Consider the following 20,686-nt stretch of genomic DNA (forward strand, 5'->3'; position numbering starts at 1 on the left):
GTCCCCTGGATCACGTTTGTTCCAAAAATAACTCTCCCGAAGGTTTCATTCCGTTTGACTCCGTTTGATATTCCTTTTTTGCGAAACACTGAAATAGGCAAAAAACAGCAATTTGCACTGGGCCTTCGGTTAATAGGTTAGTCTCAAAAATAATATAGAAGTGTATAACAAAGCCCATTAAACATCCAAAACAGATAATATAATATCATGGAACAATAAAAAATTATAGATACGTTGGAGACGTATCAAGCATCCCCAAGCTTAATTCCTGCTCGTCCTCGAGTAGGTAAATGATAAAAACAGAATTTTTTATGTGGAATGCTACCTAGCATAATTTTCAATGTAATTTTCTTTATTGTGGCATGAATGTTCAGATCCGAAAGATTCAAGACAAAAGTTTAATATTGACATAAAAATAATAATACTTCAAGTATACTAACTAAGCAATTATGTCTTCTCAAAATAACATGGTCAAAGAAAGTTCATCCCTACAAAATCATATAGTTTGGTCATGCTCCATTTTCGTCACACAAGAATGCTCTCATCATGCACAACCCCGATGACAAGACAAGCAATTGTTTCATACTTTAGTAATCTCAACCTTTTTCGATCTTCACACAGTACATGAGCGTGAGCCATGGATATAGCACTATGGGTGGAATAGAATATAATGATGGGGGTTATGTGGAGAAGACAAAAAAGGAGAAAGTCTCACATTGACGTGGCTAATCAACGGGCTAGGGAGATGCCCATCAATTGATGTCAATGCAAGGAGCAGGGATTGCCATGCAATGGATGCACTAGAGCTATAAATGTATGAAAGCTCAACAAAAGAAACTAAGTGGGCGTGCATCCAACTTGCTTGCTCACGAAGACCTAGGGCATTTGAGGAAGCCCATTGTTGGAATATACAAGCCAAGTTCTATAATGAAAAATTCCCACTAGTACATGAAAGTGATAAAACAAGAGACTCTCTATCATAAAGATCATGGTGCTACTTTGAAGCACAAGTGTGGAAAAAAGGATAGTAGCATTGTCCCTTTTTATTTCTTTTCTCTTTTTTGGGACTTTCTTTTTTGGGGGGGACAATGCTCTATTTATGATGATCATCACACTTCTATTTATTTACAACTCAATGGTTACAACTCGATACTAGAACAAAATGACTCTATATGAATGCCTCCGGTGGTGTACCGGGATGGGCAATGAATCAAGAGTGACATGTATGATAAATTATGCATGGTGGCTTTGCCACAAATATGATGTCAACTACATGATCATGCAAGACAATATGACAATGATGAAGCGTTTCATAATAAATGAAACGGTGGAAAGTTGCATGGCAATATATCTCGGAATGGCTATGGAAATGCCATAATAGGTAGGTATGGTGGTTATTTTGAGGAAGATATAAGGAGGTTTATGTGTGATAGAGCGTATCATATCACGGTGGTTGGATGCACTGGCGAAGTTTGCACCAACTCTCAAGGTGAGAAAGGGTAATGCACGGTACCGAAGAGGCTAGCAATGATGGAAAGGTGAGAGTGCGTATAATCCATGGAATCAACATTAGTCATAAAGAACTCACATACTTATTGCAAAAATCTACAAGTCATCAAAAACCAAGCATTACGCGCATGCTCCTAGGGGGGTAGATTGGTAGGAAAATACCATCGCTCGTCCCCGACCGCCACTCATAAGGATGACAATCAAAGAACACCTCATGCTTCAAATTTGTTACACAACGTTTACCATACATGCATGCTACGGGACTTGCAAACTTCAACACAAGTATTTCTCAAATTCACAACTACTCAACTAGCATGACTCTAATATTAACATCTCCATATCTCAAAACAATCATAAAGTATCAAACTTCTCATAGTATTCAATGCACTTTTTGTGAAAGTTTTTATTATATCCAAATTGGATGCCTATTATATTAGGACTAATTTTATAGCCAAAGCAAATTACCATGATGTTCTAAAGGACTCTCAAAATAATATAAGTGAAGTATGAGAGATCAACAATTTCTATAAAATAAAACCACCACCGTGCTCTAAAAGGATATAAGCGAAGCACTAGAGCAAAATTATCTAGCTCAAAAGATATAAGTGAAGCACATAGAGTATTCTAATAAATTCTGATTCATGTGTGTCTCTCCCAAAAGGTGTGTACAACAAGGATGATTGTGGTAACTAAAAAGCAAAGACTCAAATCATAGAAGACGCTCCAAGCAAAACACATATCATGTGGTGAATAAAAATATAGCATCAAGTAAAGTTACCGATGGACAAAGACGAAAGAGGGGATGCCTTCCGGGGCATCCCCAAGCTTAGGCTTTTGGTTGTCCTTGAATTTTACCTTGGGGTGCCTTGGGCATCCCCAAGCTTGGGCTCTTGCCACTCCTTATTCCATAATCCATCAAATCTTTACCCAAAACTTGACAACTTCACAACACAAAACTCAACAAAAAATCTCATGAGCTCCGTTAGCGAAATAAAACAAACCACCACTTAAGGTACTATAATGAACTCATTCTTTATTTATATTGGTGTTAAACCTACTGCACTCCAACTTCCTTATGGTTCATAACCTCCGATACTAGCCATATATTCATCAAAATAAGCAAACAACACACAAAAAACACAATCTGTCAAAAACAGAACAGTCTGTAGTAATCTGTATCTAACGCAAACTTCTGTAACTCATACAAATCTACCAAACAAGAACGACGTATATAATTTGTTTATTGATCTACTGCAATTGGAGTCAGTATTTTATCATGTTCTGGTGATTTTAACAATTGTTTTCGTGAGCAGAAAGTTTCTGACTTTTTCAGCAAGATCAAATAACTATCATCCAAGAAGATCCTATAGGTTTTACTTGGCACAAACACTAACTAAAATATAAAACCACATCTAACCAGAGGCTAGATGAAATATTTATTGATAAACAGAACCAAAAAGCAAGGAACAAAAATAAAATTGGGTTGCCTCCCAACAAGCGCTATCATTTAACGCCCCTAGCTAGGCATAAAGGCAAGAATAGATCTAGGTATCATCATCTTTGTTATGCAATCCATAAGTGGCTCTCATAATAGATTCATAAGGTACTTTAATTTTCTTTCTAGGAAAGTGTTCCATGCCTTTCCTTAATGGAAATTAGAATCTAATATTCCCTTCTTTTATATCAATAATTACACCAATCGTTCTAAGGAAAGGTCTACCAAGAATAATAGGACATGTAGGATTGCAATCTATGTCAAGAACAATGAAATCTATAGGCACATAATTCCTATTTGCAACAATAATAACATCATTAATTCTTCCCATAGGTTTCTTAATGGTGGAATATGCAAGATGCAAGTTTAAAGAACAATCATCAAATTCACGGAAACCTAACACATCACAGAAAGTTTTTGGAATCGTGCAAACACTAGCACCCAAATCACACAAAGCATAGCATTCATGATCTTTAATTTTAATTTTAATAGTAGGTTCCCATTCATCATAAAGTTTTCTAGGAATAGAAACTTCTAATTCAAGCTTTTCCTCATAAGATTGCATTAAAGCATCAACGATATGTTTAGTAAAGATTTATTTTGACTATAAGCAGGAGGAGAATTTAGCACGGATTGCGACAAGGAAATACAATCTATTAAAGAACAATTACCATAATTAAATTCCTTGAAATCAAAAATAGTGGGTTCATTGATAGGTAAAGTTTTGACCTCTTCAATCCCACTTTTACCAATTTTTGCATCAAGATCTAAAAACTCCGTGGGACGCCTTCTAACTAAAGTTGACTCATCTCCAGTCCCATCATTATCAAGATTTATATTGCAAAACAAAGATTTAATAGGAGACACATCAATCACTTTTAGATCTTCATCCTTATTATCATGAAAACTAGAAAAACACGCTTTCACAAAGCAATCTTTTTTAGCACGCATCCTAGCGGTTCTTTCTTTGCACTCATCAATGGATAGCTTTGAGAGACTCATTCATATCATGCTTAGGTGGAATAGATCTAAGTTTCAAAGAATTAACATCAAGGGAAATTCTATTCACGTTCCTAGCCAACTCATCAATCTTAGGCAATTTTTCTTCAAGCAAAGCATTGAAATTCTTTTGCGTAATCATAAATTATTTAACACTAGTCTCAAAATCAGAGGGCATCTTATTAACATTTCCATAAGAGTTGTTGTAGGAATTATCATAATTATTAGAGGAACTACTAGGAAACGTCATTAGGATCAGAAGAAACACTCTTATTAGCAAACAATTTCATAAGTTCGTCCATCTTTCCGCTTAAAACATTAATCTCTTTTATTGCATGAACCTTTTTACTAGTAGATCTTTCGGTGTGCCATTGAGAATAATTAACCATAATATTATCTAGGAGTTTAGTAGCTTATCCTAAAGTGATTTCCATAAAAGTGACTCCCGCAGCCGAATCTAAAAGATTTCTAGAAGCAAAATTCAATCCGCCATAATTTTTTTGTATAATTATCCATAAATTCAAACCGTGTGTAGGGAAATTACGTAGCATTAATATCATCCTCTCCCAAGCTTGTGCAAAATGTTCATGATCAAGTTGCTTAAAATTCATAATATCGTTTCTAAGAGAGATGATCTTAGCGGGAGGAAAATACTTAGAGATAAAAGCATCTTTGCACTTATTCCATGAATCAATACTATTTTTGGGCAAAGACAAAAACCAAGTTTTAGCACGATCTCTAAGCGAAAACGGAAATAGCTTCAATTTAACAATATCATTATCCACGTCTTTATTCTTTTGCATGTCACACAAATCCACAAAGTTGTTTAGATGTGTAGCGGCATCTTCACTAGGAAGGCCAGAGAATTGATCTTTCATGACAAGATTCAACAAGGAAGCATTAATTTCACAAGATTCAGCATCGGCAATAGGAGCAATCGGAGTGCTAAGGAAATCATTGTTGTTGGTATTGGAAAAGTCACATAATTTAGTATTGTCTTGAGCCATCGTGACAAACAATCCAACACACAGGCACACAAGGAGCAAGCGAAAAAGAGGCGAACAGAAAAAGAGGGCGAATAAAATGGCAAAGGTGAAGTGGGAGAGAGGAAAACGAGAGGCAAATGGCAAATAATGTAATGCGAGGGATAAGAGTTTGTGATGGGTACTTGGTATGTCTTGACTTGACTTGACTTGGCGTAGATGTCCCCGGCAACGGCGCCAGAAATCCTTCTTGCTACCTCTTGAGCACTACGTTGGTTTTTCCCTTGAAGAGGAAAGGGTGATGCAGCAAACTAGCGTAAGTATTTCCCTCAGTTTTGAGAACCAAGGTATCAATCCAGTAGGAGACTACACACAAGTCGCCTCGTACCTACACAAACAAATAAGAACCTTGCAACCAACGCGATAAAGGGGTTGTCAATCCCTTCACGACCACTTGCAAAAGTGAGATCTGATAGAGATAATAAGATAAATATTTTTGGTATTTTTATGATAAAGATTCAAAGTAAAGATTGCAAAGTAAAATAGATTGGAAACTTATATGATTGAGAATAGACCCGGGGGGCATAGGTTTCACTAGTGGCTTCTCTCAAGATAGCATAAGTATTACGGTGGGTGAACAAATTACTGTCGAGAAATTGATAGAAAAGTGCATATTTATGAGAATATCTAGGCATGATCATGTATATAGGCATCACGTCTGCGACAAGTAGACCGAAATGATTCTGCATCTACTACTATTACTCCATACATCAACCGCTATCCAGCATGCATCTAGAGTATTAAGTTCATAAGAACAGAGTAACACATTAGGCAAGATGACATGATGTAGAGGGATAAACTCAAGCAATATGATATAAACCCCATCTTTTTATCCTCGATGAAAACAATACAATACATGTCGTTTCTCTTTCTGTCACTGGGATCGAGCAACGCAAGATTGAACCCAAACCTAAGCACTTCTCCCATTGCAAGAAAGATCAATCTAGTAGGCCAAACCAAACTGATAATTCGAAGAGATTTGCAAAGATATTAAATCATACATAAAAGAATTCAGAGGAGATTCAAATATTGTTCATAGATAATCTTGATCATAAACCCACAATTCATCGGATCTCGACAAACACACCGCAAAAAGAGTTACATCAAATAGATCTCCAAGAAGATCGAGGAGAACTTTGTATTGAGATCCAAAGAGAGAGAAGAAGACATCTAGCTAATAACTATGGAACCGAAGGTCTGTGGTAAACTACTCACACATCATCGGAGAGGCTATGGTGTTGATGTAGAAGCCCTCCGTGATCGATTCCCTCTCCGACGGAGCGCCGGAAAAGGCCCCAAGATGGGATCTCGCTGCTACATAAGGTTGCGGCGGTGGAAATAGGGTTTCATGGTGTTCCTGGATGTTTTCAGGGTATATGGATATATATATAGGAGGAAGAAGTAGGTCGGTGGAGCTGCGAGAGGCCCACGAGGGTGGAGGGCATGCCCGGGGGGCAGGTGAAGGAAATATGCCCTAGAGGCAATAATAAAGTTATTGTTTATTTCCTTATATCATGATAAATGTTTATTATTCATGCTAGAATTGTATTAACCGGAAACATGATACATGTGTGAATACATAGACAAACATATAGTCACTAGTATGCCTCTACTTGACTAGCTCATTAATCAAAGATGGTTATGTTTCCTAACCATAGACATGTGTTGTCATTTGATTAATGGGATCACATCATTAGAAGAATGATGTGATTGACATGACCCATTCCGTTAGCCTAGCACTTGATCGTTTAGTATGTTGCTATTGCTTTCTTCATGACTTATACATGTTCCTGTAACTATGAGATTATGCAACTCCCGTTTACCGGAGAAACACTTTGGGTGCTACCAAACGTCACAACATAACTGGGTGATTATAAAGGAGTACTACAGGTGTCTCCAAAGGTACATGTTGGGTTGGCGTATTTCGAGATTAGGTTTTGTCACTCCGATTGTCGGAGAGGTATCTCTGGGCCCTCTCGGTAATGCACATCACTATAAGCCTTGCAAGCAATGTGACTAATGAGTTAGTTGCGGGATGATGCATTACGTAACGAGTAAAGAGACTTGCCGGTAACGAGATTGAACTAGGTATTGGATACCGACGATCGAATCTCGGGCAAGTAACATACCGATGACAAAGGGAACAACGTATGTTGTTATGCGGTTTGACCGATAAAGATCTTCGTAGAATATGTGGGAGCCAATATGAGCATCCAGGTTCCGCTATTGGTTATTGACCGAGAATAGTTCTAGGTCATGTCTACATTGTTCTCGAACCCGTAGGGTCCGCACGCTTAAGGTTTCGATGACAGTTATATTATGAGTTTATGAGTTTTGATGTACCGAAGGAGTCAGGAGTCCCGGATGAGATCGGGGACATGACGAGGAGTCTCGAAATGGTCGAGACGTAAAGATCGATATATTGGACGACTATATTCGGAGTTCGGAAAGGTTCCGAGTGATTCGGGTATTTTTCGAAGTACCGGAGAGTTACGGGAATTCGCCAGGGAGTATATGGGCATTATTGGGCCATACGGGAATAGAGGAGAGAGGCCGAAAGGAAGGAGGCGCGCAGCCCCCCTCTGGTCCGAATTGGACAAGGGGTGCGGCCCCCTTTTTCCTTCCTCCTCTCCCCCTCTTTCCCCTTCTCCTACTCCAACAAGGGAGGTGGAATCCTACTAGGACTAGGGAGTCCTAGTAGGACTCCACACTTGGCGCGCCCCCTCCTAGGGCCGGCCACCTCCCCCCTTGCTCCTTTATATACGGGGGCAGGGAGGCACCCCATGACACACAAATTGATCTACGGATCGTTCCTTAGCCGTGTGCGGTGCCCCCCTCCACCATATTCCACCTCGGTCATATCGTCGCGGAGTTTAGGCGAAGCCCTGCGCCGGTAGAACATCATCATCATCACCACGCCGTCGTGCTGACGGAACTCATCCCCGAAGCTTTGCTGGATCGGAGCCCGGGGATCATCATCGAGCTGAACGTGTGCTGAACTCGGAGGTGCCGTATGTTCGGTGCTTGGATCAGTCGGATCGTGAAGACGTACAACTACATCAACCGCGTTGTGCTAACGCTTACGCTTACGGTCTACGAGGGTACGTGGACAACACTCTCCCCTCTCGTTGCTATGCCATCACCATGATCTTGCGTGTGCGTAGGAATTTTTTTGAAATTACTACGTTCCCCAACAGCAGGCGCACCTCCCTGCCTCGTGGCCTCCTCGTTTCTTTCTTGATGTCCACTCCAAGTCCCCTGGATCACATTTGTTCCAAAAATAACTCTCCCGAAGGTTTCATTCTGTTTGGAATCCGTTTGATATTCCTTTTTTGCGAAACACTAAAATAGGCAAAAAAACAACAATTTGCACTGGGCCTTCGGTTAATAGGTTAGTCTCAAAAATAATATAAAAGTGTATAATAAAGCCCATTAAACATCCAAAACAGATAATATAATAGCATGGAACAATCAAAAATTATAGATACGTTGGAGACGTATCATGCATCGGGAGGTAGTGCCGGTCCCGTGGCCAGCGACCCCAGCGCTAGTGTCGAGCTTGCCCTTGCCTTTGCTGTTGAATAAACCCATGGCGGTTGCACGGGGTAGCTAGGGTTTCTATCACCGGCGAGGGTGGCCAGATGTGGGAGGGAGAAGTGCTTGAGCCCCCACCCCCGCGCGCTTGCATTAGAAAGCACGAGGATTCAGGAGGCTTCCAGGTGCTGCTAGCCTGCCATGCGGGGCCAAGTCAAGGTGGACACATTGACTTCGACAGTGTGGGGTAGTTGGGTGGCCGACACGCGGGCTCGAGGTGGACACCGAGCGGGCGAGCGTCGAGTCCGTCTCGTGTCCATGTGGACGCAAATCGGACGTAAATATGGGCCGAAAATGCATCCAGACGGACAGCAAGTGGACTGATTTTGGGTTTGGATCGGTGTTTTAGGCCGGTGTTTTTGTCCGCTTGGACGCAAACGGACACGTGTGGACCATTTGCATCGGCGCGTTGAAGTTGCCCTTATTGTTGTGGTGGGCCTCTCGCGTTAATTGCTGGGCGGTATTAGGGCATATACAATGGTTGATAAGACTACCTTATCTTAATCCATCCACATAGTTTAGCGATGACAACAAAGCATATGTACAATAAGTTATCTCTTAGCCTTATCTTTAATATAAGTGACTATTCCTAAAAGCATGGTGAGATATATTATGGTTAGAGATCATCTTTTATTTAATTAAAAGAAGACAAATCTTTTTTCATAGTTTTTTTCTTTCACCTCATCAGTTATTCTGTGTGTATTTCTAAAACAGTACTCCTTGTACGTGCCATGGGCGAGAAACGATCCTTGGTCGAGAATGGCGAACGAGCGCCACGTCCCCTAGTCCTGCCTATAAATGCACCTCAACACAGTACACAGCAGCCAAAGCTTTGCTCCATTCCTCTAGCCCCACCTTAATCAGCGGCCCCGCATAACAGAGATGCACACCGCAATACTCCAAGTCGGTAGTCGCCATCCGGTGATAGCCTCGATCGCTGTTTCGACGGCGAACGCCACTGGTACGGTTCGTCGTATCGCTTTTCGATGGCGAGCACCACCCGTACGATCCGTCGCACCGGCGACACCTCGACCCGAGGCGGCCGGGATGAACAAAGCGACGGCCGGCGTCAACATGGAGCCGGCCAACTACTCCCCGACGGATCGCCTCCTCAGGCTTGCACCGGCGGCTGTGATCCGTATCTCCTTTTTTTTTTCCTTTGAGCGAGAATGCAGCGATCCGTATTCGGCGTGCCTCGACCTTGGGCTTTGTAGCCCAGATTTGCTGTACCCGCCTTCTCGGCCCGCACCGCATCAACCGACATGGACAGATCCGCAATGTGCACGGCCCACCTGTGAGCGGAAACTGAACCGTACAGACCCGAACCACACAACCGGTTCTGGGAGCGGAAACCTGAAACCTAGATTTACAATAGAGCCCTGGTTCGCTTACTTGTTCCAACTTACAGTTATCCCCCTAAAGAAAACCTAAAATTCTCCCAAGAAAACACGCGCAGCGGCGGCGACCTCCAGGCTTCGTCGCCGGCGACGCCCAAGGCTTCGCCACTGTCGGCTTTTGCTACGGTATGCGTTTTTCCATTTCACGTCTTTCTCTAGTCCAGGTCGCGCACTCGCGCTGCATTGCCTCATCTTGAACTCGTTTCGAAATTTGCCGTACAGAAGGGTTTGGCGGCGGAAAGAAAGGCAGAGCAGCTCGGTGGCGGCGGCTTGAAGTCGGCGACGGCCTTCTTCTTCCGTAAACTTTTCTCCTGTTCAACTCTTAAGCTCCCCTCCCCCTCCCCGACCCCCGGTGCATGATGATTCTTCTTTTCATCTCGCTTCGGTTTTTGCTCTGTAGAGGCTTTGCGGCGGAAAGAAACTGGGAGCAGCCCGGCGGCGGCGGCTGCAGCGTCAAGGATTAGTTTCGGACGACATCTGGAAATCAGCCTTCTTCTTCTTTGGCAGCCTGAAGGATTTGTTTCAGGCGACATCGGGCTTATTTGGCAGGATCAAGGCTTTGTTTCAGGCGACTTCCCCCTTCTTCTTTGGCAGCCTCAAGATCGGCCTTCTTCTTTGACAGCATCAAGGTTTCGTTTCAGACGATCGGCCTTTTTCTTTGGTGTGCTTTTCTTCTTCCTGCTCACTTGTTTGTTCTTGTTTTGATGTCGTTTGGAATTTGCGTTGCAGGACTCGTAGGCTGCTCTTAATGTTCTTGCAATTTTCTGTGCAAAAACTGCTTGAGGACGAACTGAGGAGAAACTGCATGTTTGCAGAAGATTAATTGAGTTAAAAAACTGTTTGATTGCTTTGGATCACCTTAGTTAAAAAACTGCTAAGTTCACTTAAAACGTTATCTAGTATGGTGGTGCTGTTTGTGGCAGTTTTTACCATTTCTCACTGTTGCATGTTTTAGTACTTGAATTAAAAAATCTGTTTGTTTGCTTTTCTTCAACTGAAGTCCAAAACTGCTGGATTCTCTTGAAATGTTCTCTAGTGCCCTATATGTTCTTCTATGAGTACAAATGTACAATTGTTGCTGTCTGTGGCAGTTTTTGGCAATTTTTACTGTTGGTTGTTTATCATATTGCAACTCTTTATATTGTAATCACTAGTTACACGAGCATCATGGTACAGCCTTATACTACGTTTCAAGTACTGTTTTTTTTGTATATTGACTTGTTTGCACGCAACACCTGCTCTAACTGCTCTTAACTTTCTCTGCAATGCAGACACTTGTTATTTGAGGAGGAATCTCTTGTTTGCAGAGGACCAATTGAGCTAACAACTGTCTGTTTGATTTTGATCAACCAGGTAAAAAAAACTGCTTATTCGCTTAAAACGTTCTCTAGTGTCCTATATGTTCTTCTATGGGGTACAAGTGTGTTGCTGTTTGTGGCTGTTTTTGCCATTTTTTACCATTGCATGTTTATCAGTTGAGTGAAAAAAACTATATTCTTGATTTGGATCAACTGAGGTAAAAATTTAAATTGTACTCCCTCCATCCGGAAATACTTGTCCCGGGATTGGATGTATCTAGATGTATTTTAGTTCTAGATACATCCATTTGTATCCATTTTTTCAACAAGTATTTCCGGACAGAGGGAGTATATTTTTAATGTATATTGCTAGTATTTTTTGCTTATTGGTACTACCTACTAGCATTATCGACTTGTTTAGCTATATTGCTGCATGTATTGATTCCACATTTATCTATACTCCTACTCCCACAAACTATACATGCAGTATTTTTTTACCTATATGCACTTTATGTTTCATCCTGCATTTATTTTGTACGTTGAAGTATTGCTTGCACATTTATGGTGACATCCCGTACATGGTTATTGACTTTTTTGCCTATATGCACTACCTCTTCCAGTCATGTCTGACAGTCAGGTCCAGGCCATAGAAGAACTTGATGAGTTCTATAAGGCGGTTGATAGGGTACTGGTTGCCTCTACTGTGAAGATTATTGACGTAGCAAGATATGATGTCATTCCAAACTTTGACATCAGTGAGACCCCTACGCGAAGGGAGCTTGGTCGATTGTTCAACAGGCGGAACAGTCACTTCAAGTCCATAGCGTCATTGAACATCCAGTATGACAAACTCTCTGGCCAAAACGATGAGATCCCAGTGACTCCAGTGTACCCTCTTGATGTATGTATGATCTAGCATTTTATTTCATATATGTTTGCTTTTATGTCTTTTGTTCTGATATATCAACTGCCTGTTTTTTGTTTGTTATCCTTGTTCCAACTAGTTGAAAATTTCACCGGTTAGGATGCCCTAGACAAGGCCACAATTCATCAGGATGGTGGAAGCCTTCTTTCCATAGATATCATTAAATAATTAATCATGCTATTTCTCGAAACAAATGCTGAAGGACAGTCCAGCCTCATGTAAATTGTACCTGAATTAAACTAGGAGGTTGAAACCTTAATTTTTAACTAAGAGCTGCTATGCTTGATGTTTCGTTTTTATATGAAAAGTATTACTCCCTCTCATCGGAAATAAGTGTCCCAGTTTTGAACTAAGATTAGTTCAACCTTAGTTAAAAACTGTGACACTTATTATGGATCAGAGGGAGTACCTTTTTGGCTTTTGCTTGTTTCGGGAAGTCAAGCCTACTTGTTGAATTATTATTTTTGAAGGAAAAAATGTTAAATTTTGTAGGGTATTAACTGGACTTATAAATGCTTATATTTATGATAACGCTCCAAGTGGCCCATCAGAAATTTCAATACATTATTCTGCTTCATGCAGGACGAGTTTCACACATTTCACACTGTTACCATCCGGGGCAGAGGTGTGACACTTGTGGTTCTAGTACGGGATTCAGATAACTACGTCCTTGCAGTCAAAGTGTATTTAACTGAAGAAGAGTCCCGTGTTGCTCCTTGGTTTCTCTTTGAAGGTGTGAAACTTCCAAGCAGGTTCAAGAATGTTGTGCCAACAAACTATAGTTTTGGTCATGACTACAAGTATGATCATGTTCTCTTTTCTTGTCAGTTAACTCTATCTTCTATCCAGAAATTATGATAGTGGTCTAATTGTCTGTATTTTTATCATTTTCAGGGGTGAGATTAAATTTGGTAAAAATGTCTTACCTAAACTGATGGATTTTATGGTCCAGCTCCGACTTGATCCAGGACAGACAGCCACTGACAAAAACAATCTCTTGCTGGGCGCTTTGTTCGTGTTGCTAGGTGAAGCTCAGCAGTTCAGGCGGGTTAGGAATTGGACCATGCGGACTCTGAGATGCATTGAACCTAAACCCGTTCCAAAGTGCCTTAGTTTGTTATTCCAATCTTGGTCGGATATATCGAAAACCATTTTTCACTTTGTGTTGGGATTGGAAAGCATGCGCCTGATTGCACCACAGACGAAATCCTTGGATCTAGAAGAGAACTACTTCATGATGAAAGCTCTAGAAGAATGGGAAAACAGCAGAAGAGTACACAATGATATGAAACAGTGTGGATTAAAGTACAGAAACAGTGAAGGAGAGATCTCGCTTGGTTGTCTCCTTGGTGGTGAATTGCTGTTATTGCGGCATGATCCGATATTGTGCACCAAAATTTTGATGAGAAGACAAGACTTTGCGGGCGATGTTAATCTCTGTAAGATTGTTGTTTCTTACAAAATGCCACAGCTTCCAGAGCCAGAGCAGCAAGTGCCACCGCAGGAAGAGCCTCAGCATCAAGTGCCACCGCAGGAAGAGCCTCAGCAAGAAGTGCCACCGCAGGAAGAGCCTCAGCAGCAGGTGCCACAACTTCCAGAGCCACAGTAGCAAGAGCCTCAGCAGCAGGTGCCGCAACTTCCAGAGCCACAGCAGCAAGTTGTACAGCTGCCAGAGCCACAGCAGGATGGCCAGGTGCAGAGCAGTAGCATGGGCGGTAGCAACAGGAAGAAGAAGGGCAAGCTCAATGAAGAGAAGCGTCAGGAAGAGTTGGAGAGGAGGAGGAAACTGGATGATGAGCAGCAACAGCAGGAAGTGCCTGATAAGAACCGGAGGAAAAACAAGAAGGGCAACAGCAGACTAAGGAAGCAGCAGCAGTAAAGAGAAAAGCAAGTAAATGGTTGGCCTGTCCCCTGCTAATGCCAAAGGTTGCTGAGCAGTAGCTGTTCGTGCGTGAGAAGAACTGGAAGAACAATAGCAACAGCGGTGAGAGCAAGACAGGAAGCGTCATCAGTTAAGTGAAAGAGTAGCCCGTTTTACTTGCTATTGCCAATGGCACGCATATTCTTGCAGATTAGTTTTTTTTTCTGTTTGTAGTCTTGTATCTCAGTTAAGTGAAAGCTAGGCTGCACCTTCTCTCAGTGGTTTTAGAGGTATGAGGTGCTGAATGATGATTTGGATGCTCTGTTCAACCTCTGCTCTTTACCACTTCAGCAAGAAATCTGGATCTTTCAGATTATATTGATATGTCCTGTCATGTATATTGAATGCTGGGGTGCGATTGAATTTACTGATAATTCCATTTTGGAGGCATGTTTGGTTCTGTCACTCATTTGGTGCAGGTGCTGGAGACCGCTGATAAAGCAAGAGAATGTCACTTTGAATAATCTGTGTTTGTTATACAGGAATGAGAAAAACAGCTAAAACTTGAATGAGGTCTTCTTCTATTGCCTTTGTTGTAGTAAATTTATTTAGCTAGTGATGGTTCTTACGGTGGGCTTGCTGTGTTGTGCCAATTTGGTAGCAATATGTAACAATTTCTTATTGCCAAATAATTTGAAAGGGCGGGCAGTTTGCTGAAAAAAAGGTAGTAGTCAGAGGCATCAGTATGTAACAAGCTTAGTGCATGTTTCTCTAAATATCATATAATGTATGTGCCTTGTCCTTGAGTGGTTATGCTCCCCTATATAGTTCTGAACTAGGTTTCTCTAAATATGCTGGCATTTGGCGTAGTTCATGCAGAGAGCCTTCTCCCGGCGCCGGCATTTTTTAGAGAAAGCCACCAGGTAGGGTTCGAAACACGCACAAACGAACAACAAAATATACGGAAGTACGGTTACAAGGCATTTGCCTAACCAAAAAAGACTAACTCAGCCGGCGGTGGCATGGACGGGCCGGAGCAAGGAAGACGCCGAAGAATGCACCCTAGCGATCAGGTCTTGAGTTGCCCATTGAAAATATGAAGATTTTATGTTTATCTCCTCCATTGAAAATATGAAGTTGATTGTTCATGTGTTCTCCTATAATTAGACCAATGCAATAGTACATGATCGAAAGAGTAGACAGCTTTGAGACATGCTGTGCATACCTCTTGCAGCTTGGTGCCGTGGGCGGTGCTGAATATGCGCACGAGCGTGCCCCTGGTGCCGGCGGTGGCGAGCAGCCGTCCGTCGCGGGACAGCGCGATGCACGCCATGCCCGAGCCGTGCGCGCGCACGCTGACGCTGTCGGCCCTGCCGCGCCGGTGGACCTGCACCGATCCCGCCTCCGGCAGCGGCAGTGCCCGTTCGGCTCCTCCATGGCGCATAGCCCCAGCGGGTTCGGCCCCGTCGTCACCTCCTTCTCCCAGTGCACGCCGTCGAACAGCGTGGCCGTCCCCTCGCCGGCGACGAGCATGTGGTCGCCCCGCAGGCGGAAGCCGCCGACGGCGCCGCACGGGCTCCTGACGGTGTTGGTCCTGGCGTCCTTGGGCTTGCACATGCCGTTCCAGAAGTCGATGACGTGTCCGTCGACGGCGCCGCTGACGGCGCTGGGCCTCCGCGTCGCGACGGCCAGCTGAGACCGCGTGAGCAGCTGGGCGGAGGTCACCTTGAACGTGCAGCCGTCGGAGCCACGCCGGCGCATGACGCGCTCGAGGGGGTGGCAGGAGAATACGTGGAAGTCGGTGGCCGTGGCCGCGACGAAGTGCGTGCCGTGCTGGTTGAAGGCGACGTGGACGAGCGGAGCGGGGACTAGGACTGTTCCGTCCGGCAGCTCGGAGGAAGACGACGTAGACGCCATGACCGACGGGCCGAACGATAGATCCATCAAATTAAGCTTGCTTTTCGCGGCTACAACTAGTTCGATTTGCTAACTGATTGATCAGCAATCACGGCGAAGTGGTATATGTTGTGATGACCGACCGAGGCTCGATCGATCGTCAACGTACGTACCCGTGGTGTATATAGATAGCCCCATGAAAACTACAGTACTACCCCCAGTTAAGTTGGTAACCATGTCGAACTGGGACATGCATGCATGTTCGGAGTCGGATTACAATTCCTGAAACGTACATAAAGCTGTTGGTTCGTTGGGCTGGGCCAAACGTACAGGCACTGGACCCGCCTTGTTCATTGGGCTCGGATTTGGGCCTTTTTTTGTTACCGCGGCGCACAGCATATCCAATATTAATCCAGGTGCATTACAAGTATTTCAGCACACAACTCATAAAACAATCTTACTGCCTCGTTTGGACAGAACTAGATGGTTCATGGTTTATTCTCTCGGCAGTTTCCCACTTAAAGTTGACCGGTCTTTTGAACAACTCCATACTAACGAAGAGTTTGTCCTGCAACCTCGAAAGTCTCATCTTTCACGCCCAGATGAATGCCCCCCGAGTGGCCGGCGTCGTTCATAGGCGAACTGTGCTTATTCTCTAAAGAAAACAAACGCTAGCTAACAGAAGTTAACTGAAAAACATCTATGATAACGAGGTTAACTAACATCCTCTGCCCCACCATGGCATGAATCATGGAGCTCGGTCTAATAGACGCTTCCGCCATGTCATCTCGTCCTCAAAAGAGGTTGATGCATGGCTGCCATGTTCCGTCATGGCCGAGTGCATCTTCCGGTCATCGGAAAGGTTCCTCCGCTGCTATAGGTAAGAGCTCAATTTTCTGGTAAATCATGGCGGTATGTATAACATGTTTCTCTTACAGTCAATCATATCACTTGATTCTATAGGTATACGCGAGAGATGCTTGTATGTTTGGATTGTGACTATTTTTGCCACATATTGCCACACTTGCCTTATTTGAGATGCTCAAATTCATAGCCACACTGGCTTGCCATAAGGAATCTTGCCACACTTTTTGTATCTATGACATGTGGGGCTTACTGATCATGAAAAAACAATCCTGGCTTAGTTGTGGCCAGAACCAAACACACACACACAACTTTGTAAAACTTGACTAAGTTGAGGTCTAACAAAATGTGGCAAGTTGTGGCTTGAAACCAAACAACCCCTTAATGATTCCTTCACTACTCATAGACTAAACTGGATCAAGATGCAAAACAGTAAAGTATAACTAGTTAATCACCTTCTCTTCATCCTCTAACTAGTACAATATTCATTCCTAAAACATTTGCCTATCTTGTATTCATCTGCAGATAACGTAGATCTTAATTAAACCGCAACAATTCAAGCGAGGCGGCGACTCACGAATTCGCGGTACTATGCATATATGATGCGTCGATCCTTCAGCTCTTTTTGTGCAAGCGTACCATGTGTTCATGTTGTAACATTATATGTACGTGCAAGCTTACATGCTTGCTCCTTGCATGATATAATGAGATATGCATGTGCAATCTATGATATAACCATGAAATTTGATTGGGGTTGTGAGATAGTCAGCTCGTAACTCTTTGTTTTTCTTTTACCTTTGTTTGTTTTAGCCTTTTCCCACTTTTGCACGTTTCGTGGTCCATGATCTCTTGATCCACACTCTTTCCCTCTTGCTTTATCCTAAATCAATAAAGCTGGCCTAAAACCGGGTTTAAAAAAATCCATGAAGTTTGATGGCCCAATCTTCAAGTTGTATATAGCCTTCCATATCATATATATGTACTTTATAATTTAGATGAATGTCACGTTCTTTCTTCAGAAATCTACACCCCCCCTCCCCCTCTAATCTCCGTACAACATGAACGTATGATTGCATGCAATATTGTGTCAATATAGTACTACTGATACTCAATCCAAAAGTTAACTTGCTAATATGTGTATGTATATATGCACCAAATTAAAATAGGAAATATATTTTACACAACATACCACCAAATATTTCTAATTTAGGGAAAACCATTTTCGGCGGGAGCAAACCAAAGTGATTACCAACATCAATGTAGGGAGATCCAGTAGTGATTACCAACAACCATATCGCTTAACTTATCCATGTGCTTGGTCTCATGGACAACCGACAAAATGTATCACCAAGAGTGTAGTACTTTTGAAAAAATAAACTTTACTACATGTTTGTCAAACTAGGGTCATCCCCCACATAGTAATGCCAACAAACCCCAATAGGTAATATCTTGTATGTATGCATGCTCTTATATATTTCTACTATTTAGTACTCCCTCTATTAAAAAATATAAGATGTTTTGGATATTTCAATATGGACCTTATATAGTCTGAAATGAGTGAACAAATACACAAAAACATCTCTATATACATCCAATTCATAAAAGAATTATAACTATATTTGTTAATGGAGGGAGTACTATATATGATATTTGTGATTCACTTGGGTGCTCATATTTGAAGTTAAAAAAATCGAAACAACTAAGCATGCATTAGCAAAATTTGGCACATAAGAGAGGAAAGAACATTGAGTTCCAAATCACCCGACGCTTCAAAACTGCCCATTGCCACATAGTGATATGATCTCTAAGCGAGCTATCAAACTCCTAACCCACTGAGCACTTCTTTCAACTCATCAAAATCCATTCCATTCATCATCAAATGACGCCTGTTCGAAACAAGAAAAGACCAAGCTACGATAATCTCCACTTCCACCTTAGTGCCATGGTCACCCAAGAAACATGTCTCCTGACTTACATTGCAAGCTTTGGGCGTGAAGCAAATCTCACCTTGTGTGGTGATATCACCAGATTCTGAGTAGGCTTGTATGACAACATTCAGGCTTCCTTCCAGTTCTACAGAAACTACATGCCTTGATAGACGAAGGTAACCGTGTGCACCCTTAGACATAGTTCTACCACGTGAAGCAAGCATCACAACTTCCATGGATGGGGCGTGAGTACTGTAAGTGACTTTACCACCAGTGACTTTATATGTCCGCGATGGTGACAGGCAAGCCACTTGACCGCCATAATCGAAAGGCCATGGCCCCTTTTTTACACGGACACCCAATATGGTGGCCTGGACAGTTTCATGAATTCGCTCCATGCATAACTCTATTGTGCAGAAGCAGTTGCTGAAGCAAATGGTACATCCTCCGCTGTAATGACGCCTCCCGCTGATCAATGCTATATCTTGAGACAATGTTTTGCCTTTTACTTTTAGCTCAATTTCAAAGTAAACATCATCAGTAAAAACAATGGCACGAGATGGGCCAATCAAACGCAAAAAAGGATCCTGCAGGCATCACCAAACACGCCATTAGTACCAGCAATTCTAAAAGAAGAAGACATATGCTACTTCGAAGTATGGAAGAATGCCACCACACATGTGCACCCGGAAAAAGAAAATAACATATACAAAAAAGTGTAGGGAAGTATTAGTACTAGCATACGTACGTCCTGACCGAGTTTCTGCGACCTCCACCTATCGCAAGAGAAGAGGAGGTTGCGGCTGTGATCCACGCAGTCTCGTGCAGCGACCACGCCGTACACGGACAATGGCCGTTCGAGGCCGCCTTTTATCTCCACGAGCTTGATGGTGAAGATCTGCAGAGTGGCCCCGGCGATCGCGGCATCACCTGGGTCGCATCCAGGTGTGCAGTGGGTAAAGTGCATGGGACTCACGGTCGCTGCAAACACCAATCAAATAGAAGTCCATGCGTGTTAGAGAAATCTAGCATGAATAAATCAAAGCATGCACGAATGTGTTTACTCACTCGTGTCCTCGAAGAACGCGCGGCCACTCGTTCCCCGGTTAGATTCCCAGCTTCTACGGTACGAGGCAAAGGCCATCTCCGCCTCCTCTTTGGCTATTTGCCGAGCCGACTTGCCTCTGTCCATCTCCTTCTTCATATCATCATCACCATCACCACCAGAGACATCAACCTTTTTGTGGTAGCTTCGGTCTTGGACCTGTTGCTGATCCATGGCTGAATCATGGTGTGGCCTCCCCGTCGGACTGGCGGCGGCACGACCTCCGCATTTCCCCTTGTTCCTACCACGACGAGACTGACCGATCTCATTCTCATGGGGCGTCCAAGAAACAGGCCGAGACTGCAGAGCAGATTGCCCTGCCATCTCTGTGGACTCACGAGGCGTCGGACGAATCATGGGCTGCTCCGGCATGCCGCGGGTTCCTCCCTGTCCACCAAACAGCTCGAGGCGCAGCGTCCTGATTTCCTCCCGGAGTGAATTAACTCGTTCCAACTTGGCCTCCAACGACTCCGACTCTGTGAGTTTTTCCTTCTCCTCCTTGAGCTGCTCGAGCAGGCGCGATAGGCTCTCAGGAGGGGCAACTCGATTATTGTTGTGGTTCTTCCTCCTTGGTTTGGAGTGATCGTTACTCCTACTCTCCATCTCGATTTGAGAGTGTTTCGTCGACTCTGGATATCACGAGGCGATCGATGGATCTGCTCGATTACGTCGGGCCTGGTGGTAGGGTTTCTCGAAAAGAGGGGTCCGGGGTGATTATCAAGTCTTATGAGGGGCTCGTCCCTTATTATTTATACTAAAATTAAGTCAGGAA

General features: G+C 43.1%; 1 protein-coding gene across 1 annotated transcript; it reads left to right on the plus strand.

Annotated features, from left to right (window-relative positions):
• The first annotated feature begins 9,485 nt into the window (after positions 1-9,485).
• LOC123043767 (uncharacterized) lies at positions 9,486-13,966 on the plus strand. Its single transcript, XM_044466340.1, has 7 exons — positions 9,486-10,163; positions 10,260-10,335; positions 10,438-10,666; positions 10,767-11,390; positions 11,956-12,236; positions 12,843-13,060; positions 13,155-13,966. The coding sequence occupies exons 5-7, from the start codon at positions 11,958-11,960 to the stop codon at positions 13,867-13,869; spliced, it is 1,212 nt and encodes a 403-aa protein (XP_044322275.1). The 5' UTR covers positions 9,486-10,163; positions 10,260-10,335; positions 10,438-10,666; positions 10,767-11,390; positions 11,956-11,957; the 3' UTR covers positions 13,870-13,966.
• Positions 13,967-20,686: the final 6,720 nt, after the last annotated feature.

This window comes from Triticum aestivum, chromosome 2B (genome assembly GCF_018294505.1).
Source record: "Triticum aestivum cultivar Chinese Spring chromosome 2B, IWGSC CS RefSeq v2.1, whole genome shotgun sequence".
In the NCBI taxonomy this organism is placed as follows: Eukaryota; Viridiplantae; Streptophyta; class Magnoliopsida; order Poales; family Poaceae; genus Triticum; species Triticum aestivum.